Source organism: Oncorhynchus kisutch, linkage group LG30 (assembly GCF_002021735.2).
Source record: "Oncorhynchus kisutch isolate 150728-3 linkage group LG30, Okis_V2, whole genome shotgun sequence".
Taxonomy (NCBI): domain Eukaryota; kingdom Metazoa; phylum Chordata; class Actinopteri; order Salmoniformes; family Salmonidae; genus Oncorhynchus; species Oncorhynchus kisutch.
In genome coordinates this window covers 10,200,695-10,227,332 of record NC_034203.2, presented here as the reverse complement: position 1 = coordinate 10,227,332, position 26,638 = coordinate 10,200,695, and the positions used below count along the sequence as shown (strand labels likewise).

Below are 26,638 nucleotides of genomic sequence, written 5' to 3'. Positions count from 1 at the left end.
GAGGGGGGGGGGGGGGGCACTTTCACTAGCCCAGTCCCAGGCCTACGGTACTCTACCTTGATGAGCAGGGCCTCGTGGGCGCTCTGCAGGCTGGTCTGGGTGGCGTGGAGCTGGGCCTGCAGGTGGGCCGCCTGGGCCCTGGTCTGCTCTAGCTGCAGCTGGCTCTGCTGCAGTCTGGAGGCCAGGTGCTCCTGGGAGCTCCGCAGGCTGCAGCTCATCTGCTCCGACACCTTCAGGAGCTGGCCCCGCGTCTGCTGCAGGGAGTAGAGCTGGGGGAGGGGCAACAGAGAAAGGCAGAAGGAGGAGAGCGAAGTTACAAGCGCGTACTGTAGGAACTTCAGCAGTTATTGCATGTGTAAAAGGACTGGTGATTAGGGAAATTACGAGAAACAAAGAAGTGAAAGAGGGACTGGGGAAGAGATTGATGAGGTGATATATACAGTAGTGCCCTCAAAAACTCAACTCTGGACCTCGAAGCCAGTTCCACTGCGTCTCTCCCCCCCATTGTTCACATGAGACACCAGGTGGGTGATACTAATTATCAGGTGGGAACAGAAAAACAGCAGGCTTCGGACCTCGTAGAATAACCCTGCAGTAGAGGACGACAGAAACGGAAGAACAGTGGAGAAAGAGGAAGATGGGAGTGTGCGTGTGAGAGAGAAAGAGACAGCCAAATGAACAGACAGAGATGGACAGAGGCTGCATAGACATCCACAGTTCCTGGGGCCCCGTTGTACCTCCTTGCTGTGGTGTTCCCTCTCCTGCTCCAGCTCCTGCTGTAGGGAGGAGATGGTGACTTGCAGTCTGGCTTCCCCCTGGACCCAGCGGCCCTCCCTGGCAGACAGCTTCTCCTCTAGACTCCTCACCTGCGCCTCCTATATGAGACCCAACAACACAGTTAAGGTCATCATCTGGCCATAGAAGAATGAACAGAAATACCACAATTTGTTATTATGGATAAACAGCAAGAATACATGGATTTATTGGGCATTTACAGACAACCAAATGAAGGTTTCACCTTTTCCCTGGCATGTTGAGTGATGCTGTCCAGCTCTTCGGTCAGGCTCTCACAGCGAGTCTGTGTGTCCCGCAGCTCTTGCGTTGTTCTCTGCAGCTCCTCCCGACACACACGCAGGTTCTGGCCCTGCCCCAGAGAGTCCTGGAGCAAAAGGTCAAAGGTTAAATCAGACGGAGCCTAGACGGTCAGTCCATAGATTTTTTTTGAGCATTTACTTTATGGATTACTCCAAGTAGACATTAAGATTGTCCAGGGTTCATTCTGTGGTTCATTCAAAAAGGTTCCCGGAAAGGGAATACTGAACAATGCATGATAGTCCATTATGAGGTTATCGATCCAGAAACATCTTGCCAATTGCTATAGCTTCTAAGTTGAATGCTGTCGGTGGTATTTATTTAACTTCTCTGTTCAACCATCTATCTGTCCCTCCATGAGAATAATGATACCTTAAGTATTACCCATCTTTCCGTACATCAACTTAAGCCTCCATCTATCAACAGATCCATTCATCGCCTCATCCCACCATACCTTCTCGGAATCCTCCTTCCCTTGTAGTTGTGCCTTTAGCAGGTCTAACCTCTCACTCAAAAACGCCACCTGGGGAGGCAAAACATGAGGCGATAGTCAACTACACTACTTCAGCTATAACAGAACGGAGAGTACTTGTAACGGGGATATGCTTTTCCAGGGGCAACAAATGACCCCTGAATTACACAGATGGAAGAATAGAGGTGTGTGTGTAATGGGGCCTTTTACCCGTTTGTCTCGGTCTTTGACCTCTCCCTCTCTCTGGTCCAGAGTCTGCTGTAGGGCCTGAACCTTCTTGTCCATCTCCACCTTATGGTCTCTGATGGCCACGTCCAACTGGCCCAGCTGAGGAAGAGGGAGACACGCATATGGAGAGAAGCTCTGGATTTCTTCGCATTCCACCCATTAAAGACTATGACCATATTCAAGTGGAATAAACTTCATATGGCACGCCATGAAATGTTGCCTCGGTTTAGTGTGTGTGTGTGTGTGTGTGTACCAGCTGTGCTCTCTGCTGGAGCTCCCCCTGTCTCTCCTTCAATGCTGTGTCCATGTCCAACACCTCGTGGTTCCTCTCCTCCAACTCCCTCTGGCTTTCCCTGCAGTGCACACGCACACACACACACACACACACACACACACAGTGAAATCATTGTACACCAGGGGCATGTCCTATTTCACACAGAAGATCTCAACAGCTGATCGCAGCTGTGTAGCAGGCATTTTGTTTCTCACACACACACACACACACACACACACACACACGGGACTCAAAGGAAAACTACTTGAGACTAACGCAGCGATATTGTGCGTGTTTGAGATCAGTGGTTTAGACTTCAATGTAGTTGATGTGAAAATCCCCTTGCATCCCAAATAACTACTCATTGTGTGGGCAAGACCGGTGATTCTGCGCCGTGCCTTGCTCAAACTGACCCCCCCCCCCCCCCAAACATACTTTTTTTTTAGGCCTTTACTTTTACATACATTTCTTGAATTATATTGCATCAGTGGTTGAGGTTCTGCAATGTAGCTGCTCAATAGGGTTTACAGATCAGGTGTTACTGTTCCTGTTATATGTTTGAATGACAGTGAGAGATAATCCACTTGTAAAACTGTCAAAGCTTCACAATAATACCTAGCCATGACATTCACCTAATTAGAACATGCCCTTAGACAGTTTGTGACACCGTCATATTGGCTGGTGGCACGTTGGGTGGGGGACAATTGTGTATTTAACAAAGATGTTCACCAGAAATGAACTGGTTGGTATCAGATGGAGGGTTTGAATCCATAGCAGACAGATACGAGTCATATTATAACTCCTGTTCTGTGTTCCTATTTACACAAAGAGATCATGTGTATAAAATGATTTACGACTCGTTTTATGAGTCCCGTGGGTGCTTGGTATCCGTGTGGGCCGTGTGTGTGTGCCACCAAAGTAAACTGCTGTTTGTTCACTGACTGCAACAAAACCTCAAAACAATACACAATTTATTATGAAAATAATACATTTCAACAAAATAATAGAGCATGATAGCCAGAGGCTAGGTCAGCCAGGGGCTAGCTCAGCCAGAGGCTAGCTCAGCCAGAGGCTAGGTCAGCCAGGGGCTAACTACACATAGCTAGCCTATTCTCTTGAAACAGAGGCGTTCCCTCGATGATGAGCTCACATCAGGTTTTAGTGCAAAGAAAAGTTACATTATTTAACATTGCAACTAATGCTCAACAAACACAAATGTGCACAGTACATCATATTTACTTAAATATTTATAGACATATTACATAATAGATTATATTTACTAATTATATAATAAAAAGTGACAGTTAAAGACGAAAAAGGTCACCCAAAATCAATTATTCTTAAACCTGACCAAAGAACGTCTAAACATATGACTTTTGATTTCAGTCTTCCCAAATCGCCCGTCAACGAGGTCTCAGACACAAATCCACAGACCTCGACCGGTCAGTGGTTGCCATGGTTACACGGTCCATTGAAAGCGTTTGTGACTTCCGGTGTGTGGGCAGGGCTTCTTCAATGATATGAATATCTTTACCTTCAAAACTGCTCTGCATTTTCCATAAAAAAATTTACTTGGATTTTTATTTATGTGTTCTTTGTTTATTTTGTTTAGGAAGCATTTCCTAAAGATTTGAGGGGAGACGTGTGAGACAGCAGAGCAACAAATGGACAACCCCGGTCAAGGCCCCTCCCCCCGTCGGGAGGTTGGCAGAGAGAGGGCTCACCTGAGCTCGGCCGACAATTTCTCCAGTGATGTCTGTCGTTCGTCTGCGCTGACCTGCGTGCGCTGTAACAGCTCTCTCAGCTCCTGTAGGTTCTCTAGGGTGTCGTGCATCTCACCGCGCACCCCCTGTAGCTGCCCCTCCAGAGTCTCCGCCCGCTGCACAGAGTTCCGCCTGTCCTCCTCGCAGCGGTGGAGCTTCTCCTCCAAGTCCACAACTGCAGGGGGGAGGAGGGGAGAAAGGGCTTCCACGATGACTATAGATGTGGTAGAGAGGTCAGTGGAATGCAGACCGTGGCGGATATATACAGTAATCACGAAAAATACAAATAAAATTGGCCCCAACTTTGATTGAATGAATGAAGAATTGAAGAAAGAACAGAAACTAAAATAATCTCCAACCCCCCCTAGTGTGTTTTACCCGCGTCATTCTTCTTCTCCAGTAGGCCCTGGGTCTGCTGCAGGGTCTCCTCCATGCAGCTGAGCTGGGAGGACTTCATGCTGGCGTCCTTCCGCAGTCTTTGCAGCTCCTGCTCCATGGATGACAGCTCCCCACGACACCGATTCATCTCAGACGACAGCTGACTGGAATACACACGCGCACACAGTTGGCATACAAGTATCCTAACACGGACAAGATACACGTACATATGACATGCAGAGATTCACACCCTGCACTCACACACATCCTAGACACCCTCCATCTGGCGCCTACCGAACTGTGCACAAATGTGCCCGCATTAGGAATCCTCTCAGCAACCTAGACCACTGCACTACCCGCAAAACAAAAAAAATGGAGCCAACTCAGGTTCTATATGACTTGGACAGAACTAGAGTACTAACCGAGTAACCTGAACTAGAGTACTAACCGAATAACCTGAACTAGAGTACTAACCGAGTAACCTGAACTAGAGTACTAACCGAATAACCTGAACTAGAGTACTAACCTGAACTAGAGTACTAACAGAGTAACCTGAACTAGAGTACTAACTGAGTAACAATAACTAGAGTACTAACTGATTAACCTGAACTAGAGTACTAACTGAGTAACAATAACTAGAGTACTAACTGATTAACCTGAACAGTACTGAGTAACCTGAACTACATTACTAACTGAGTAACCTGAACTAGAGTACTAACTGAGTAACCTGAACTAGAGTACTAACTGAGTAACCTGAACTAGAGTACTAACTGAGTAACCTGAACTAGAGTACTAACTGAGTAACCTGAACTAGAGTACTAGAGTAACAACTACCATACTAATTAAGTAACCTGAACTACAGTACTAACTGAGTAACCTGAACTAGAATACTAACTGCGTAACTATAACTAGAGTACTGAGTAACCTGAACTAGAGTGCTAACTGAATAACCAGAGTTAGAACTCTGAGTACGATCTCTGTATCGATCCTCCCTAAGTAGTGACTTAATAGACAAAGCAATGTGCTTTCCGAGTCAAAGTGCTCCTCTATGCTTCGCTACGCTCCCTCATTAAGTGTTAAACTCCACCCTAAAATAAGCTCTCGCTCTTAGGAGAACGCTTCAGAGTGGAGCGGTGTATATATACCCCCAATATATACCCCCTGACAAAGGGAGGAGCGTGTGGTGTGGGGGGTGGGTGGAGATGAGACACACACAATAAACCCCCTGGTTGTTGAGGCACTAGAGTCATGGGACTGTCTTATTCTGTCAGCACTATGCCGATGGGAACATTTCTCTCCTCCTCGCTCTCTTTCTGCTACAGGGCAGGAGCTGCTCGGTCTGGCCTGAACTCCAACCACTCCCACTGACCAACAGAGAACAGTTGCAATATACACACAGAGAGGATTTTGTGAGGTCTTATCTTAAGGTCATACAAAGTTAGTATGATATGCATCAATGTGGCGCAAAAGCTTGAAAATTATTTTACACTATCTTTCACGGCTCAGATATCATAAAAATGTGTTTGTTTTGGGGGGTAAGCAAAACAAATAAGCGTATTTGAATGGCTTCATTAACGAATCAGACGTTAGTGCAATGTCTGAATTCAATCACATTTAGTGAATTGTGTGACTGAAGCGTTCTATATCGAACTAAGCAATGACAAATGCTTAATTGGAATGAATACAAAATCTTCTGTCGTGTCTTACGTGACAGAGCCAGAGAGCTGTGCAGCCTGTCGCCTCTTCTCCTGCACCTCCTTGTCAGCCTCCTGCACCACCTCCTCTCTCCTCCTCAGCTCCTCCTCCAGAGACAAGCGAGCCCGCTCCACCTCCTGCTCCAACGCAGACACCTGGCAACAAATATCATTCATATTATACAGTAGCAGTCAAAAGTTCGGACACACCTACACTCATTCAAGGGTTTTCCTATCTTTTTACCATTTTCTAGATTGTAGAATAATAGTGGAGACATCACAACTATGAAATAACACATATGGAATAAGTAGTAACCAAAAAACAAAAAAGTGTTAAAGATCTTCAAAGTAGCCACTCTTTGCATGGATGACAGCTTTTGCACACTCTTGGCATTCTAAATCACTAAAGTTGGAGACTTATACAGTTGATGTCAGAAGTTTACATACACCTTAGCCAAATACATTTAAACTCAGTTTCACAATTCCTGACATTTAATCCTAGTAAAAATTCCCTGTCTTTGGTCAGTTAGGAGCACCACTTAATTTTAAGAATGTGAAACGTCAGAATAATAGCAGACAGAATTATTTCTTTCAGCTTTTATTTCTTTCATCACATCCCCAGAAGGTCAGAAGATTACATACACTCAATTAGTATTTGGTAGCATTGTCTTTCAATTGCTTAACTTGGGTCAAACGTTTTGGATAGCCTTTCACAGGCTTCCCACAATAAGTTGGGTGAATTTTGGCACATTCCTCTTGACAGAAATGGTGTAACTGAGTCAGGTTTGTCGGCCTCCTTGCTCAAACACGCTTTTTCAGTTCTGCCCACACATTTCCTATGGGATTGAGGTCAGGGCTTTGAGATGGCCACTCCAACACCTAGACTTTGTTGTCCTTAAGCCATTTTGCCACAACTTTGGAAGAATGCTTGGGGTCATTGTCCATTTGGAAGACCCATTAGGAATCAAGCTTGAATTTCCTGACTGATGTCTTGAGATGTTACTTCAATATATCCACAATTTTCCACCCTCAAGATGGCATCTATTTTGTGAAGTGCACCAGTCCCTCCTGCAGCAAAGTACCCCCACAACATGATACTGCCACCCCCATGCTTCACAGTTGGGATGGTGTTCTTCCACTTGCAAGCCTCCCCCTTTTGTCCTCCAAACATAACGATGGTCATTATGGCCAAACAGTTCCATTTTTGTTTCATCAGACCAGGGAACATTTCTCCAAAAAGTACGATTTTTGTCCCCATGTGCAGTTGCAAACCGTAGTCTGGCGGTTTTGGAGCAGTGGCTTCTTCCTTGCTGAGTTTCAGGTTGTCGATATAGGACTCGTTTTACTGTGGATATAGATACTTTTGTACCTGTTTCCTCCAGCATCTTCACAAGGTCCTTTGCTGTTGTTCTGGGATTGAGTTGCACTTTTCGCACCAAAGTACGTTCATCTCTAGGAGACAGAATGCGTCTCCTTCCTGAGCGGTATGACGGCTGCGTGGTCCCATGGTGTTTATACTTGCGTACTATTGTTTGTGATACTGGTACCTCCAGGCGTTTGGAAATTGCTCCCAAGGATGAACCAGACATGTGGAGGTCTACAAAAACAATTTGTGAGGTCTTGGCTGATTTATCTTGATTTTCCCATGATGTCAAGCAAAGAGGCACTGAGTTTGAAGGTAGGCTTTGAAATACATCTACAGGTACACTTCAAATTGACTCAAATTATGTCAATTAGCCAAATCAGAAGCTTCTAAAGCCATGACATAATTTTCTGGAATTTGCCAAGCTGTTTAAAGGCACAGTCAACTTAGTGTATGTAAACTTCTGACCCACTGGAATTGTGATACAGTGAATTATAAGTTAAATAATCTGTCTTTAAACAATTGTTGGAGAAATTATTTTTGTCATGCACAGAGTAGATGTCCTAACTAACTTGCCAAAACTATAGTTTGTTAACAAGACATTTGTGGAGTGGTTGAAAAATAAGTTTTAATGACTCCAACCTAAGTGTATGTAAACTTCCGACTTCAACTGCATCACCCTCACTAACTTTAAGCGTCAGCTGTCAGAGCAGCTTACCGATCACTGCAGCTGTACATAGCCCATCTGTAAATAGCCCATCCAACCAACTACATACCCCATCCCCATATTTGTTTTCCTGCTCTTTTGCACACCAGTATTTCTACTTGCACAACCTCATCTGCACATATCACTCCAGTGTAAATTGCTAAATTGCAATTACTTCGCCACTATTAACCTATTTATTGCCTTACCTCCTTACTTCATTTGCACACACTGTATACAGATGTTTCTATTGTGTTATTGACTGTACGTTTGTTTATCCCATGTGAACTCTGTGTTGTTTTTGTCACACTGCTTTGCTTTATCCTGGCCAGGTCGCAGTTGTAAATGAGAACTTGTTCTCAACTGGCCTACCAGGTAAAATAAAAGGTGAAATAAAATAAAAATACAAATTCAACCAGCTTCACCTGGAATGCTTTTCCAACAGTCTTGAAGGAGTTCCCACAAATGCTGAGCACTTCTTTTTGACTGCTTTTCCTTCACTCTGCAGTCTGACTCATCCCAAACCATCTCAATTGGGTTGAGGTCGGTTGATTGTGGAGGCCAGGTCATCTGATACAGCACTCCATCACTCTTCTTATTGATCAAATAGCTCTTACACAGCCTGGAAGTGTGTTTTGGGTCATTGTCCTGTTGAAAAACAAATGACAGCCCAAACCAGATGGGATGGCGTATCGCTGCAGAATGCTGTGGTAGCCAAGCTGGTTAAGAGTGCCTTGAATTCTAAATAAATCACAGACAGTGTCACCAGCAAAGCACCCCCAAACCATCACACCTCCTCCTCCATGCTTGAAGGTGGGAACCACAAAGACACGGCAGTTGGAGAAAAAAAATCTCAAATTTGGACTCCAGACCAAAAGGACAGATTTCCACCGGTCTAATGTCCATGGCTCGTGTTTCTTGACCTTCTTACTGGTGTCCTTTAGTAGTGGTTTCTTTGCAGAAATTCGACCACGAAGGCCTGATTCTCCTCTGAACAGTTGATGTTGAAATGTGTCTGTTGCTTGAACTCTGTGAAGCATTTATTTGGGCTGCAATCTGAGGTGCAGTTAACTCTAATGAATTTATCCTCTGCAGCAGAGTTGGGTCTTCCTTTCCTGTGGTGGTCCTCATGAGAGCCAGTTTCATCATAGCGCTTGATGTTTTGTGCGACTGTTCCGGATTGACTGTAAAAGTAATGATGGACTGTCGTTTCTCTTTGCTTACTTGAGCTGTTCTTGCCATAATATGGACTTGGTCTTTTACCAAATAGGGCTATCTTCTGTATACCACTCCTACAAACGCATTAAGGAAAGACATTTCACAAATTAACAAGGCACAACTGCCTGGTACGGCAATTGCTCAGCCTCCGACCGCAAGGCACTACAGATGGTAGTGCGTACGGCCCAGTACATCACTGGGGCTAAGCTGCCTGACATCCAGGACCTCTATACCAGGCGGTGTCAGAGGAAGGCCCTAAAAATTGTCAAAGACCCCAGCCACCCGTCATAAACTGTTCTCTCTACTACCGCATGGCAAGCGGTTCCAGAGTGCCAAGTCTAGGACAGAAAGGCTTCTCAACAGTTTTTACCCCCAAGCCATAAGACTCCTGAACAGGTAATCAAATGGCTACCTGGACTATTTGCATTGTGTGCCCCCCACCCCTCTTTTACACTGCTGCTACTCTGTTTATCATATATGAATAGTCACTTTAACTATACATTCATGTACATACTACCTCAATCAGCCCGACTAACCTGTGTCTGTATGTAGCCTCGCTACTTTTATAGCCTCGCTACCGTATATAGCCTCGCTACTGTATATAGCCTCAGACAACAGCACAAAGGGCAAGAAGGTAAAGACAACAATACATCAAACAAGGCAGCCACAACTGTCAGTAAGTGTGTCCATGATTGAGTCTGAATGAAGAGATGGAGATAAAACGGTCCAGTTTGGGTGTTTGTTGCAGCTCGTTCCAGTCGCTAACTGCAGTGAACCTAAAAGAGGAGCGACCCAGGGATGTATGCGCTTTGGGGGCCTTTAACAGAATGTGACTGGCAGAACGGGTGTTGTATGTGGAGGGTGAGGGCTGCAGTAGATATCTCAGATAGGGGGGGGAGTGAGGCCTAAGAAGGTTTTGTAAATATGAATCAACCAGTGGGTCTTGCGACGGGTATACAGAGTTGACCAGGTTACTTGAGGATTATAGAGAGCAGTGATGTGTCCTATAAGGCGCATTGGTGGCAAATCTGATGGCCGAATGGTAAAGGACATCGAGTCGCTCGAGAGCACCCTTACCTGCCGATCTATGAATTAGTCTTAGCATGAGTAGGATGGTCATCTGAATCAGGGTTAATTTGGCAGCTGGGGTGAAAGAGGAGCGATTACGATAGAGAAAACCAAGTCTAGATTTAACCTTAGCCTGCAGCTTTGATATGTGCTGAGAGAAGGACAGTGTACCATCGAGCCATACTCCCAAGTACTTATAGGAGGTGACTACCTCAAGCTCTAAATCCTCAGATGAAGTAGTCACACTGGTGGGGAGAGGGGCATTCTTCTTAACAAACAACATGACCTTAGTTTGGAGGTGTTCAGAACAAGGTTAAGGGCAGAGAAAGCTTTTTGGACACCAAGAAAGCTTTGTTGTAAAGCATTTTACACAAAACCCAGGGACGGGCCAGCTGAGTATAAGTGTGTATCATCTGCATATAAATGGATGAGAGAGCTTCCTACTGCCTGAGCTATGTTGTTGATGTAAATTGAGAAGAGCGTGGGGCCTAGGATCAAGCCTTGGTGACAGGCAGCGGCTGAGACAGCAGATGTTCTGACTTTATACACTGCACTCTTTGAGAGAGGTAGTTAGCAAACCAGGCCAAAGACCCCTCTGAGACACCAATATACCTGAGGGGCGTCAGCTGGCTTTAGAGCGTTGGGCCAGTAACCGAAAGGCTGACACGGTAAAAATCTTCCCTTTCCTTAGCCGGCCCACAATAATGGAATGGTCTACCATATCAAAAGCTTTGACCAAGTTAATAAAAATAGCATCACAACATTGCTTAAAATCAAGGGCAACAGTGACATCATTTCGAACCTTTAAGGTTCCAGTGACACACCCATAACCTGAGCGAAAACCAGATTGCGTACCCGAGAGAATACTATAGACGTCAAGAAAGCCAGTCAGTTGATTATTGACAAGTTTTTCCAACCCTATTGATAAACAGGGCAAAATAGAAATTGGCCTAGTTAGGATCAGCTTGTTCTCCTCTTTAAATAAAAGATGCACCGTGGCTGCCTTCCAAGCAATGGGAACCTCCCCAGAGATGAGAGACAGGTTAAAAAGGTCAGCGATAGGCTTGGAGATGATAGGGGCATCAACCCTAAAGAAGAAAGGGAGCTCCTTTGGCACCTCGGACTCCGTGACCGCCTGCAGGGAGACATTTTGTAGGAGACGAGGAAACATTGGACGGGCAAGGAGGCTTTCTTTATATATTTATTTTTTTACTTTTCCTTGATTACATTATTTGACCTGTCGTTCTCTTTCCTAGAAAGAGAGAATAAATGAGAGAAGGGAGAGTGAGACTGTCTGGCAAAAAATAGTCAAAGATAAAAGTGACATACAGGAAGTTGATGATATTTCAGGAACTGTCCATGAGAATGAGGAAGAACGACAGGGTGCATACTTTGAAGAATCTCAAATATACTGTATTTTGATTTGTTTAACACTTTTTTGTTTACTACATGATTCCATGTGTGTTATTTCATAGTTTTGATGCCTTAACAAATACTCTACAATGTAGAAGTAGAAAAACCCTTGAATGAGTAGGTGTTCTAAAACTTTTGACCGGTAGTGTGTGTGTGTATATATATCCCATATTCAATTAGTAATACCAAATACTGTAATACAACTGGTTTTACTTTAAGTTGCATTTCTGTGTATAATGGTTTTTCATACGGTAAAATACCCACTTAAATTATTCACCTTAAAACAAATGGAAGACTTGACGATAACCTAGTTGACAAAAGGTTTACACAGAAAGCATGTTGCCTGTGGGAAATTCAGCTCTCATGTTCCCTGTCAAGCCACGCTTTGTTGACAGAAAAGTCCTGCCCGCAAGTGAATAGATTTATACTGGCTTTGGTTAATGGAGTCATTGTACTATGTTCTTTTTGTGAGGGGAGTTTTGAGAAAAAGAAAAAAAATTAACAGTGTGGCAAGTCAAATACTAAAATGAGTTGAAGTGAATTAATAGAATATACGCATTTGCTTTTCAGGGAGTCTTTCTGGAAGTGGTTTGCACTTTAACACAGAGGTCAATATAATAGGCTGTGTCCTGCTTATTCAGCTGCATGAAGACTACTTGACCATTGAGATACAACCTGGGTCAAGTCCCCATGTCCCGGTAGGGAGCTCCATGACAAATGTGTGTTTTTACCTTCGCCGTCACTGCGATGTCAGCGGTCGCCCTGTCTACAAGACACATGTTCCTACCTGGCGTCTAGGTAGAGCATCCGTCAGTCTCTCCAAGCAAGTATCCGTACCTGTCCCTGTAGCTGGCTCTGGCTTTCCTCCAGTTCGGCCACGCGGGTGCTGCTCTCCTGTAGCATGCTCTGCTGCCGCTGCAGGGAGTACTGAAGCTGGACACAGCGCTCACTGGAGCGGCCACACACCAGAGCGCTGCTACGCAACTCCTCCTGCAGAGACAACAGCTGTAGAGTAGAGCGAGAGAGAGACAGGGGTTTATACACACACACACACACACGTACACACACGTACACACAGACGACAAGGTGAGACACACACACAAGCACGGTAACGGAGCGTGTCAGACAGTCACAATGGAGTATAAGCAACAGGGCGGTAGCAACACGGAACATAGACGCACACCTCTTTGCCCTTGACGTCCAGCTGTCTCTGATAGTGCTGCTTAGCGTCCTCCGTCTGCAGTAGGCGGGAGCTCAGCTCATCCCGACAGGACGACAGGGCTGTCTCCAGCTGCCTCACCTGACACGCAGACACACGACATAAACACAGAACATAAATACGGTCCGTGTCAAGCCACACATGTTCCTGTCCTCTTTCCTTTGCCATACATCCCTTGCGAAGCTCGTACACGCCCTTGTCAACGATCTACGGTAAGATGGCGGTAAGACACTCGATTTGATATTGATATGTCGTCACCAAGCACAAGACTGGTAACTGTAGTTAACTGTTCAGTCCGACGTCTTTGCAGAGCACAGTACGGTACAGTTGATATGCATTTAAACTGTGCTAGAAAAACCTGGGTATAGCATTCAATACAGTGTCTTCCATTTATTGTTACCCTGGTGGAAGACTCGGTGGCCTGCTCTCTGACACTCCGTAGAGCCTCCTCGCCATGTCTCACTTTGGTCTCTCTCTCCTGGTGATAAGTAGATTGAGATCTCATGACAAGGTGCACAGCACACAAGCAAGCCATTCATTCCATTAACGCTATGGCTTCACGTACGGTCATGAAATGTTATTTAATGAGTGTTCTGGCACAAAATGGCTGCCGTGCCATGCATCCCAGTTACATAGTAGTGGTTCCTGAGAGGATGTGTAGGATTAAACTGTATAGCTGCGGTGGTTCTGACCTGTGTGAGCTGGTCCAGGGAGACCTGCAATAGGTGGGCTGTGCTCTGGGCCTCGTGTCTCTCCCTCTGGGCACAACACACAGCCTGCTCCAGCTCTGAGACCTGGGCCCGGGTCTGGTCCAGAGACAACTGCAGCTGGAGACAGGGAAGGAGCAAGAGAGGGAGAGAGGGACAGAGGCAAAGAGATAAAAAGGGAGAAAGCCACTACTACCGAGAGAGCCCACAACGACATGTTTTTATTTTCATTTTTTACTTTTGCTTGATTCCATTATTTGTACAGTTCCTGGAAAATAGAGGAAATGAGAGAAGGAAGAGGGAGACTGTCTGGCCCCAAAAAAAGTCAACGATAAAGCGGCACAGGAAGTTGACGATGAATCAGGAACTGTACATAAGAATGAGGAAGAAATCCACACACAAACACGAGACTCACCAGTTCCACTCTGTCCTGCAGTTCCTTGCACTGGTCAGCACGGGCCTTTTTACTTTTGTCCAGAGCCTGTTGGAAGTCCCTCTGCTTCTTGGTCATCACAGACTGGTAGTGCTGGATAGCACTGGCCTTCTCCTGGGATGAGAGAGAGAGAGAGAGAGAGAGAAAAAAAAAGGGAGAGAGAAAGAGAAGTAGAGAAAGAGAGTACCTCATAACAATGAGCATGCTTTATGAGTCACTTAATGTGACGTGTGTGTGTGTGTGTCTGCGTACCAGCAGCTCCTGCTCCAGCTGAGTGTTCTTCAGAGCGGCCAGTGAGTAGGCAGAGCTCTTCTCCTGCAGCTGTTTCTCCAGAGCCGCCACACGAGCACTCTTCTTCTTCAACTGTAGCAGGACAGCAAGACCACCGTGGGGTGACGGTCAGAATTCAACAAATATGACTCACACATCAGATACATGAAGCCTAACATGCGCATGCACGCACACGCACACACGACAACAAACAAGCTCTAGTCCATCTGTGTTGGCAGATCTGAAAGAAGCTCTATGTCCACTGGAAGGGCAGATGAAGCCATCCCTATTACCCTTATCCCTTCACTACACATCTGCAAACCCAGAAGGGGATAAGGGAAGAAGCTAGTGGCTTGGGGTTTTTGGTACTCGGCACACCTCTCCCCTTCCTCACTCACTCTCCTCACCTCCTTCTCGGCATCGGTAGCCAGGCTGGCCCTCTGGAGCAGCTCGCTGTGGACCTGCTGGTAGTGGGAGGCCCTCTGCGCCATGGAGCTGTGCAGGGAGGAGACCTCCTCCTGGGCTTTAGACAGCCTCTCCTGGAGCCTGGAGGCCAGGGAGCTCTGCCTGCCCCGCTCCGCCTCCACCGCCTGAAGCACTGGGAACAGCTGCTGGTATCGCTCACCTGGAGGAGTGAGGGGGGGGGGGGGGGGGGTGGATAGATTGGAAAAGGGGGTAGGTAGAAGAGAACGAGAATTTTTTATTTATCACACAGCCCAACAACCATAGGCTACCAAATAAATACATCAACTCAGTAAAAAGACACACATCTGGTTCACAGGAGGCTGGTGAAGGGAGGACGGCTCATAATAATGGTGAGAATGGGATGGTATCAAACTTGTGATACCATTACATCAATTCCTTTCCTCCCCAATGAATGTGCCACCAGCCACCTGTAATTCGGTTGTACTGCACACACACCTGGCTTGGGTCTGAGTGGGTCTGTCGTTCCTGTGTAATCCACTGGGAGCAGCATACAGGGCTTCACACAGAGAGGTCCCTCATCACCCTGTAACAACACAACCCCATCAAGTGGCTAAATAAGTATCTCCCTATCACCCCAAGTTGACTGTCTGTTTTTGTGCATATAAATATATGTCTGAATGTGAGTGACTGTACGTGTGTCAACGTACGTGCGTGTATGTGCGCATGTCCCCAATCCTCCATACCTCTCGGAGGTGTAGCAAAGCCAATATACTCTCCAGACTAGCTAATTCAGCCAGGCTCTGCTGGGCCTCTCTCTGGCATTGGACCAGCCTGTGTTCCTGGCACTGGGTAAGGGCCCGGAGGTCCTCCGTCTCCCTGTGGAGAGAGGTCAGCTCCCTGGTCGCCAAGGCCCGCTCCCCCAGCTCCATCTCCAGCCGCGAGGCCCGCTGGGCAGCCTCCTCCAGACGTCCCTGAAGCTCAGAGGTTTTGGTGTTGAGTGTGCGCGCCTGGGTGACCTCCTCCTTCAGCTCACTAAAGAGATGGTTTCAATGACATACAGTGCATTCAGAAAGTATTCATACCCCTTGACTTATTCCACATGTTGTTGTGTTAAAGCCTGAAATCAAAATGGATTCAATAGATAGTGTGTAAAACACCACCACATAATTACAAAGAAAAAGCATGTTTGCAAATATATTGAAAATTAAATACAGCAATAACTAATTTACTTAAGTATTCACACCAGACTCAATACTTTGTAGAATCAGCTTTGGCAGAGATTTACAACTGAGTCTTTCAGGGTAAGTCTCTAAGAGCTTTCCACACCTGGATTGTGCAACATTTGCCAATATCAAAAAAAATGTATTTGTCACATGGCCGAATACAACAGTGAAATGCTTACATACAAGCCCTTAACCAACAATGCAGTTTTAAAGAAAATACTCCCCAAAAAGTAAGACATAAGAATAACAAATAATTAAAGAGCAGCAGTAAATAACAACCGCAAGGCTATATACAGGGGGTACCGGTACAGAGTCAGTGTGAGGGGGCACCAGTGTCGAGGTAATATGTACATGTAGGCAAAGTTATTAAAGTGACTATGCACAGACAATAACAGAGTAGCAGCAGCGTAGAAGAGGGGACTTGGTGCTCCGATATGCCTTGCCATGAGGTAGGGTGGCTGGAGCCTAGGGTGGCTGGAGTCTGACAATTTTTAGGGCCTTCCTCTAACACCGCCTGGTTTTGAAGTCCTGGATGGCAGGAAGCTTGGCCCCGGTGATGGACTGGGCCATATGCACTACCCTCAGTAGTGCCTTGCAGTGGAGGCCGAGCAGTTGCCATACCAGGCAGTGATGCAAACAGTCAGGATGCTCTCGATGGTGCAGCTGTAAAAACTTTTGAGGATCTGAGAACCCATGCCAAATCCTTTCAGTCTCCTAAGGGGGGAATAGGCTTTGTCGTGCCCTCTTGACGACTGTCTTGGTGTGCTTGGACCATGTTAGTTTGTTGGTGATGTGGACGTCAAGGAGCTTGAAGCTCTCCACCTGCTCCACTACAGCCCAGTCGGTGAGAATGGGGGCATGCACGGTCCTCCTTTTTCTGTAGTCCACAATCATCTCCTTTGTCACGTTGAGGGAGAGGTTGTTGTCCTTGCACCACACAGTCAGGTCTCTGACCTCTTCCCTATAGGCTGTCTCATCGTTGTCGGTGATCAGGCTGTTGTGTAATTGGAAAACTTAATGATGGTGTTGGAGTCGTGCCTGGCCGTGCAGTCATGAGTGAACAGGGAGTACCGGAGGGGGCTGAGCACGCACCCCTGTGGGGCCCCCATATTGAGGATCAGCGTGGCGGATGTGTTGTTACCTATCCTTACCACCTGGGGGCGGCCCATCAGCAAAAACAGGATCTAGTTGCAGAGGGAGGTGTTTAGTCCCAGGGTCCTTAGCTTAGTAATGAGCTTTAAGGGCGGCAGGGTAGCCTAGTGGTTAGAGCATTGGACTAGTAACCGAAATCCCCGAGCTGACAAGGTACAAAATCTGTCGTTCTGGCCTTGAACAGGCAGTTAACCCACTGTTCCTAGGCCGTCATTGAAAATAAGAATTTGTTCTTAACTGACTTGCCTAGTAAAATAAAGGTAAAATTAAAAATAAATAAAAATAAGGGCACTATGGTGTTGAACGCTGAGCTGTAGTCAATGAATAAAATTCTCACATAGGTGTTCCTTTTGTCCAGGTGTGAAAGGGCAGTGTGGAGTGCAATAGAGATTGCATCATCTGTGGATCTGTTGGGGCGGTATGCAAATTGGAGTGGGTCTAGGGTTCTGGGATAATGGTGTTGTGAGCCATGACCAGCCTTTCAAAGCACTTCATGGCTACAGACGCAAGTGCTACAGGTTGGTAGTCATTTAGGCATGTTACCTTAGTGTTCTTGGGCACAGGGACTATGGTGGTCTGCTTGAAACATGTTGGTATTACAGACTCGGACAGGGAGAAGTTGAAAATGTCAGTGAAGACACTTGCCAGTTGGTCAGCGCATGCTCAGAGTACACATCCTGGTAATCCGTCTGTCCCTGCGGCCTTGTGAATATTGACCTGTTCAAAGGTCTTACTCACATCGGCTGAGGAGAGCGTGATCACACAGTCGTCCGGAACAGCTGACGCTCTCATGCATGTTTGTGTTATTTGCCTCGAAGCGAGGATAGAAGTCATTTAGCTCGTCTGATAGGCTCGTGTCACTGGGCAGCTCTCAGCTGTGCTTTGAACGCGTCTCTGTGTGTGGCGTAAAGGTGGTCAAGAGTTTATTTCCCCTCTGGTTGCACATTTAACATGCTGATAGAAATTAGGTAAAACTGATTTAAATTTCCCTGCATTAAAGTTCCCTGCATTAAAGCCACTAGTAGCACCGCCTCTGGATGAGCGTTTTCTTGTTTGCTTATGGCGGTATACAGCTCATTGAGTGCGGTTTTAGTGCCAGCATCAGTCTGTGGTGGAATGTTGGCAGCTATGAAAAATACACTGAAAACTCTCTAGGCAGATAGTGTGATCTACAGCTTATCATGAGATGCTCTACCTCAGGCGAGCAACAGCTGAGACTTCTTTAGATATCGTGCACCAGCTGTTGTTTACAAATATGCATATGCCCCGTGTCTTACCAGAGGCTGCTGTTCTATCCAGACGATAGTGTGTATAACCCGCCAGCTGTATGTTATTAATGTCGTCGTTCAGTCACGACTTGGTGAAACATAAGATACTACAGTTATTACTGTCCCATTGGTAGGAAATTTTGTCCCAATTATTTTCCACCAAATGAACGTTAGCTAACAGTACAGATGGCAGCGGCAGATTAGCCACTTGTCGCCTGATCCTCAAAAGGTACCCCGATCTCTTTCCGTGAAATCTCTGTTTCTTTCTCCTGCAAATGATGGGGATGAGGGCCTGTTCAGGTGTTTGGAGTATATCCTTCCCGCCAGTCTAATTAAAGAAAGATTCTTCGTCCAATTCGAGGCGAATAATCGCTGTTGTGATGTCCAGAAGCTCTTTTCGGTCATAAGAGACAGTAGCAGCAACATTATGAACAAAATACTTTTAACAACGCGAAAAAACAAACAAAATAGCACGGTTGGTTAAGAGCCAATAAAACGGCAGCCATCCCCTCCGGCGCCATCTTCCTAGATATTTTCCCATTATTCTTTAAAAAATGATTCAAGCTCTGTCAAATTGGTTGTTGATTGGCTAGACAAATATTTTTAGGTCTTGCCATAGACTTTCAAGTAAATTTAAGTCAAAACTGTAAATCGGCCACTCAGAAACATCTTGGTAAGCAACTTTGGTTTCATGTTTTTGTCCTGCTGAAAGGTGAATTAATCTCCTAGTGTCTGGTGGAAAGCAAACTGAACCAAGTTTTCCTCCAGGATTTTACCTGTGCATAGATTCATTCCATTTCTTTTTTATCCTGAAAAACTCCCCAGTCCTTAATGATTACAAGCATACCCATAACATGATGCAGCCGCCACTACGCATGACAATATGGACTATGGTACTCAGTAATGTGTTGTATTGGATTTGCCCCAAACACAACACTTTGTATACAGGACAAAAAGTGAATTGCTTTGCCACATTTTTTGCAGTATTACATTAGTGCCCCGTTGCAAACAGATTTCATGTTTTGTAATATTTGTTTTCTGTACAGGCTTCCTTCTTTTCACGCTGTCAAATAGGTTAGTATTGTGGTGTAATTACAACGTTGTTGATCCATCCTCAGTTCTCCTCTCACAGACATGAACATTTTAAAGTCACAATGGTCCTCATGGTGAAATCCCTGAGCAGTTTCCTTCCTCTCCAGCAACAGAGTTAGGAAGGACGCCTGTATCTTTGTACTGACTGGGGCAGGGTTTCCGTTAGGAAAATGTGGCGCTTGACATTTTAAATATGCCTGACATTTGAGAAATGTAGCAGACCCAAATGCATTGGGTTCGTAACCTGATTAGGGCATCCACCTACATTGCTCAGAATGACAGAAATGACGCTTAGAATATGGTAATTCATATTAATTAAAACCTCTACAGGATCGGTGGGTCCCCTGCGGGACGGTTGAGCTAACATATCACATTAGCCTGAAGATGTTCTTGTTACTTACATCTCCCAGGACATAGACATATCTGATATTGACAGAAAGCTGACATTCTTGTTAATCTAACTGCACTGCCCAAATAACAGTCACTATTACAGTGAAAGAATACCATGCTATTGTTTGAGAGTGCACAGTTATGAACTTGAAAATGAATTAATAAACCAATTAGCCACATTTATCACAGAACAGCGCAAACTGGCCCTAACCAGAATAGAAAGAGTGGGAGGCCTCGGTGCACAACTGAGCAAGAGGATAAGTACATTAGAGTGTCTAGTTTGAGAAATAGACGCCTCACAAGTCCTCAACTGGCATCTTCATTAAATAGTACCCGCAGAACACCCGTCTCAACGTCAACAGTGAAGAGGCGACTCCGGGATGCTGGCCTTCTAGGCAGAGTTGCAAAGAAAAAGCCATATCTCATACTGGCCAATAAGACAAAAAGATTAAGATGGGAAAAGAACAGACACTGGAAGATTGGAAAAAAGTGTTATGGACAGATTAATCTAAGTTTGTGATGTTCGGATCTCAAAGAAGAACATTCGTGAGATGCAGAAAAAATGAAAAGATGCTAGAGGACTGCTTGATGCCATCTGTCAAGCATGGTGGAGGCAATGTGATGGTCTGGGGATGCTTTGGTGGAGGTAAAGTGGGAGATTTGTACAGGGTAAAAGGGATCTTGGAAGTAGGAAGGCTATCACTCCATTTTGCAACACCATGCCATACCCTGTGGACGGCGCTTAATTGGAGCCAATTTCCTCCAACAACAGGACAATGACCCAAAGCACAGCTCCAAACCATGCAATAACTATTTAGGGAAGAAGCAGTCAGCTGGTATTCTATCTATAATTGAGTGGCCAGCACAGTCACTGGATCGCAACCCTATTGATCTGTTGTGGGAACAGCTTGACCGTATGGTATGTAAGAAGTCCCCATCTGTAATTGTCAAAGAATCCTCAATTTGCAGCAAAAGCAAAATTTGAAGGACACAATTATTATTTCAAGTAAAAATCATTATTTATAACCTTGTCAACATCTTGACAATATTTCCTATTCATGTTGCAACTCATTTCATGTCTGTTTTCATGGAAAACAAGGACATTTCTAAGTGGCCCAAACTTTTGAATGGTAGTGTACACTGCTGCCATCTAGTGGCCAAAATCTAAATTGCTGGCATAAGTCATTATGGCCTTTCGTTTTTTTTCTTTGTATTATCTTTTAACATATATAATGTGTTATATTCTCCAACATTAATTTAACATTTCCACAAACATCAAAATGTTTCCTTTCAAATGATATCAAGAATATGCATATCCTTGCTTCAGGTCCTGAGCTACCGGCAGTTAGATTTGGGTATGTCATTTTAGGCGAAAACTGAAAAAAGGGGAAGTTCCTTTAGAGGTTTTAACAGAACATGTAAATCGAGGATACAACGATATGCAGGCTTTCTTACCGAAATTCTGAGCCAACAAGACGAGTAACAAACAGCAAAATCACTCACCTATGTCAATCTACTTTAGTAGAAAAGTTTAGGCTACCTATTATATTGGTCAGCTTGTCAAGAAAGAAATAGTCTATTCTAAATAGACTCTGGGACAGTCGTGGGACGATAGATCCCAAATTCAAACAACCAAGGCTACATTTTGAAAAAATACAATGAAAAAAAGCAATGAGTCTGATCCAACAGATCAGAAAGTTTAGCTTAAAATGTTGAGAAACTATTATTTCTTCACATTGTATGCGCAGCAAAGCTCACAAGGCAGTAGAATACACACAAATCTTCGTTCCATAATGATTTAGAGGGAACACAGTTGTCAAAAGGGCATTGCACGCGAGCGGTTTCATGTGACAAGAGATGAAATTTAGAAAGAGAGGATATCTAATAGGCTACTTTGAAGCGAGGCAAAAAATGCCTCATAACATGCATTAAAACGTTCAGGTTTCAAACCATTTTTTTAATATTTCTTTAACCTTTATTTAACTAGGCAAATTCTTATTTACAATGACGGCCTAACCCGGTCAAACCCTAACCTGGACGATGCTGGGCCAATTGTGAGCTGCCCTATGGGACTCCCAATCACAACCCGGTTGTGATACAGCCTGGAATCAAACCAGGGTCTGTAGTGAAGCTTCTAGCACTGAGATGCAATGCCTTAGACCACTGTGCCACTCGGGACCCAAATTAGGTGTATGTTTTCAAAATGCATACTGCCTCCAGCTCATTGCAGTGGTGTGTGACAGCCTGCCTTAACGCAGCCGTTCAATGGTGCGTTCAAAACAACTGGGAACTCGGAATTCTCAGACTTCCGACTTCAGTGCGTTCAAGGCAACTGGGAACTGGGGGGGACGTGCTCTGATTGGGAAAATATTGGACGCCTCGCTTCGCGTTCCTAGGAAACTATGCAGTATTTTGTTTTTTTTTACGTGTTATTTATTACATAAATAAATGTGGTATCCAAGGTGGTACCCAAGGTAATCTTAGGTTTTATTACATACAGTCGGGAGGAACTACTGGATATAAGAGCAACGTCAACTCACCATCATTACGACCAGGAATACGACTTTCCCCGAAGCGGGTCCTGTGTTTTGCCCACCACCCGGGACAATGGATCAGATCGCAGCCGGAGAACCAAAACAACGACCCCGTAAAAGGGGCAGACGAAGCGGTCTTCTGGTCGGGCTCCGGAGATGGGCATATCGCGCACCGCTCCCAAGCATACTACTCGCCAATGTCCAGTCTCTTGACAACAAGATTGATGAAATCCGAGCAAGAGTAGCATTCCAGAGAGACATCAGAGACTGTAACATTCTTTGCTTCACGGAAACATGGCTCACTCGAGACACGCTATCGGAGTCGGTACAGCCAGTTGGTTTCTTCACGCATCGCACCAACAGAAACAAACATCTTTCTGGTAAGAAGAGGGGTGGGGGGGTATGCCTTATGATTAACGAGACGTGGTGTGATGATAACAACATACAGGAACTCAAGTCCTTCTGTTCACCTGACTTAGAACTCCTCACAATCAAATGTCGACCGCATTATCTACCAAGAGAATTCTCTTCGATTATAATCACAGCCGCATATATCCAACCCCCAAGCAGACACATCGATGGCCCTGAACAAACTTTATTTGACTCTATGTAAACTGGAAACCACATATCCTGAGGCTGCATTCATTGTAGCTGGTGATTTTAACAAGGCTAATCTGAAAACAAGACTCCCTAAATTCTATCAGCACATCGATTGTGCTACCAGGGCTGGTAAAACCCTGGATCATTGTTATTCTAACTTCTGCGACACATATAAGGCCCTCCCCCGCTCTCCTTTCGGAAAAGCTGACCACGACTCCATTTTGTTGCTTCCAGCCTACAGACAGAAACTAAAACAAGAAGCTCCCGCGCTCAGGTCTCAACAACGCTAGTCCAACCAATCTGATTCCACGTGTCAAGATTGCTTCAATCACGTGGATTGGGATATGTTCCGCATTGCGTCAAACAACAGCATTGACGAATACGCTGATTCGGTGAGCGAGTTCATTAGCAAGTGCATAGGCGATGTCGTACCCACAACAACATTGACGAATACGCTGATTCGGTGAGCGAGTTCATTAGCAAGTGCATAGGCGACGTCGTACCCACAGCAACTATTAAAACATTCCCAAACCAGAAACCGTGGATCGATGGCAGCATTATCGCAAAACTGAAAGCGCAAACCACTGCTTTTAACCAGGGCAAGGTGACCGGAAATATGACCGAATAAAAACAGTGAAGCTATTCCCTCCGCAATGCAATCAAACAAGCTAAGCGTCAGTATAGAGACAAAGTAGAGTCGCAATTCAATGGCTCACACAAGAGGTATGTGGCAGGGTCTACAGTCAATCACGGATTACAAAATGAAAACCAGCCCTGTCGCGGACTACGATGTCTTGCTCCCAGACAGACTAAACAACTTCTTTGCTCGCTTTGATGACAATACAGTGCCACTGACACGGTCTGTTACCAAAACCTGCGGGCTCTCCTTCCGACGTGAGTAAAACATTTAAACGTGTTAACCCTCGCTCGCAAGGCTGCAGGCCCAGACGGCATCCCCAGCCGAGTCCTCAGAGCATGCGCAGACCAGCTGGCTGGTGTGTTTACGGACATAATCAATCCTTATTCCAGTCTGCTGTCCCCACATGCTTCAAGAGGGCCACCATTGTTCCTGTTCCCAAGAAAGCTAAGGTAACTGAGCTAAACGACTACCACCCCGTAGCACTCACTTCCGTCATCATGAAGTGCTTTGAGAGACTAGTCAAGGACATATCACCTCCACCCTACCTGACACCCTAGACCCACTCCAATTTGCTTACCGTCCCAATAGGTCCCCAGACGACGCAATCTCAACCACACTGCACACTGCCCTAATCGATCTGGACAAGAGGAATACCTATGTGAGAATGCTGTTCATCGACTACAGCTCAGCATTTAACACCATAGTACCCTCCAAACTCGTCATCAAGCTCGAGACCCTGGGTCTTGACCCCGCTCTGTGCAACTGGGTACTGGACTTCCTGACGGGCCGCCCCCAGGTGGTGAGGGTAGGTAAGGGTAGGTAACAACATCTCCACCCCACTGATCCTCAACACTGGGGCCCCACAAGGGTGCGTTCTGAGCCCTCGCCTGTACTCCCTGTTCACCCACAACTGCTTGACCATGCACACCTCCAACTCAATCATCAAGTTTGCAGATGACACTACAGTTGTAGGCTTGATTACCAACAACGACGAGATGGCCTACAGGGAGGAGGTGAGGGCTCTCGGAGTGTGGTGTCAAGAAAATAACCTCACGCTCAACGTCAACAAAACAAAGGAGATGATCATGGACTTAAGGAAACAGCAGAGGGAGCACCCCCCTATCCACATTGACGGAACAGTAGTGGAGAGGGTAGAAAGTTTTAAGTTCCTCGGCGTACACATCACGGACAAACAATTGGTCCACCCACACAGACAGTGTGGTGAAGAAGGCGCAGCAGCACCTCTTCAACCTCAGGAGGCTGAAGAAATTTGGTTTGTCACCAAAAGCACTCACAAACGTTTACAGATGCACAATCGAGAGTATCCTGTCGGGCTGTATCACCGCCTGGTACGGCAACTGCTCCACCCACATCCGTAAGGCTCTCCAGAGGGTAGTGAGGTCTACACAACGCACCACCGGGAGCAAACTACCTGCTCTCCAGGACACCTACACCACCCGATGTCACGAGCCACTGCCTGTTCACCCCGCTATCATCCAGAAAGCGAGGTCAGTGCAGGTGCATCAAAGCAGGGACTGAGAGACAGAAGCTGTTTTTCAATCTCAAGGCAATCAGACTGTTAGACAGCCACCACTAACATTGAGTGGCTGCTGCCAACATACTGACTCGACTCTAGCCACTTTAATAATGTAAAAAATGTATATCACTAGCCACTTTAAACAATGCCACTTCATATAATGTTTACATACCCTACATTACTCATCTCATATGTATATACTGTACTCTATACCACCTACTGCATCTTGCCATCTTTATGTAATATATGTATCACTAGCTACTTTAAACAATGCCACTTTTATATGTTTACATACCCTACATTACTCATCTCATATGTATATACTGTACTCGATACCATCTACTGCATCTTGCCCATGCCGTTCTGTACCATCACCCATTCATATATCTTTATGTACATATTCTTCATCCCTTTACACTTGTGTGTATAAGGTAGCTGTTGTGAAAAATTGTTAAGTTAGATTACTCGTTGGTTATTACTGCGTTGTCGGAACTAGAAGCACAAGCATTTTGCTACACTCGCATTAACATCTGATAACCATGTGTATGTGACAAATAAGATTTGATTTGAACGGTCATCCAAATCGGAATTTGTATATTTCAGAGTTCCCAGTTGTCTTGGAAGAACAACAAGATGCTGTACGCGTGTGATAAACAAGATGCATAACGAATACCGTACACACAACCTAATTTAATTCCACAAAACGTATTGAAATTCCCTTAAAGACTGATAAGCATGCCCATTCAAAAAACAAAAATATTTCCATCGACTGGTATTTCCACCAATGAATAGGCTAAAAAGCATTATTTAGGGAAATAGGATTTTTTGGGGGGTATTATTATTATTTATGGGGTTTTCCAAAAAACAATATTGGACAAAGGTTGGCTAATGGAAATCCTGGACTGGGTATATTGATACACCATCCAAAGCGTAATTAATAACTTCACCATGCTCAAAGGGATATTCATTGTCATTTTTTTATTTTTTTACCCATCTACCAATAGGTGCCCTTCTTTGTGATGCATTGGAAAACCTCCCTGGTCTTTGTGGTTGAATCTGTGTTTGGAATTGACTGCTTGACTGAGGGATCTTACAGATAATTGTATGTGTGGGGTACAGAGATGAGGTAGTCATTCAAAAATCATGTTAAACACTATTACTGCACACAGAGTGAGTGTATGCAACTTATTATGGGTCTTGTTACGCACATTTTTACTACTAAACTTACTTAGGCTTGCCATAACAAAGAAGTTGAATACTCATTGACTCAAGACATTTCAGCTTTTCATTTTTAATTAATTGGTAAAAAAAAAATATCTGAAAGCATAAAGGGGTATTGTGTGTAGGCCAAAATCTCAATTTAACACCACGAACCATATCGCTAGCTACTCAACTCCGTGATGATCAGGGCTTTAAATTAACTTGTGTTCACCAGCCACTTACGTCAGGTAGATACTAACATCTATCACCCACTCAGATTT

General features: G+C 45.1%; 1 protein-coding gene across 3 annotated transcripts in view; it reads right to left on the bottom strand.

The window, feature by feature from the left end:
- The window catches only part of ccdc18 (coiled-coil domain containing 18), a 37,230-nt gene that overhangs the window by 8,000 nt on the left and 2,592 nt on the right, over positions 1 to 26,638 (bottom strand). The window contains exons 8-25 of one of the 3 annotated variants that reach the window (XM_020466930.2): positions 15,429 to 15,753; positions 15,217 to 15,304; positions 14,703 to 14,920; positions 14,278 to 14,388; positions 14,008 to 14,139; positions 13,578 to 13,712; positions 13,286 to 13,363; positions 12,850 to 12,966; positions 12,504 to 12,671; positions 5,915 to 6,057; positions 4,208 to 4,371; positions 3,791 to 4,004; positions 2,046 to 2,145; positions 1,775 to 1,891; positions 1,547 to 1,615; positions 1,019 to 1,159; positions 738 to 875; positions 57 to 269 (exon numbers count right to left, since the gene is read on the bottom strand). In XM_020466930.2, the coding sequence (XP_020322519.1) occupies positions 57 to 269; positions 738 to 875; positions 1,019 to 1,159; positions 1,547 to 1,615; positions 1,775 to 1,891; positions 2,046 to 2,145; positions 3,791 to 4,004; positions 4,208 to 4,371; positions 5,915 to 6,057; positions 12,504 to 12,671; positions 12,850 to 12,966; positions 13,286 to 13,363; positions 13,578 to 13,712; positions 14,008 to 14,139; positions 14,278 to 14,388; positions 14,703 to 14,920; positions 15,217 to 15,304; positions 15,429 to 15,753 (2,671 nt within the window). Of the gene's footprint in view, positions 1 to 56; positions 590 to 737; positions 876 to 1,018; positions 1,160 to 1,546; positions 1,616 to 1,774; positions 1,892 to 2,045; positions 2,146 to 3,790; positions 4,005 to 4,207; positions 4,372 to 5,914; positions 6,058 to 12,503; positions 12,672 to 12,849; positions 12,967 to 13,285; positions 13,364 to 13,577; positions 13,713 to 14,007; positions 14,140 to 14,277; positions 14,389 to 14,702; positions 14,921 to 15,216; positions 15,305 to 15,428; positions 15,754 to 26,638 lie in introns of those variants that run through there. The other 2 variants (XM_020466931.2, XM_020466932.2) reach the window with 2 other exon arrangements.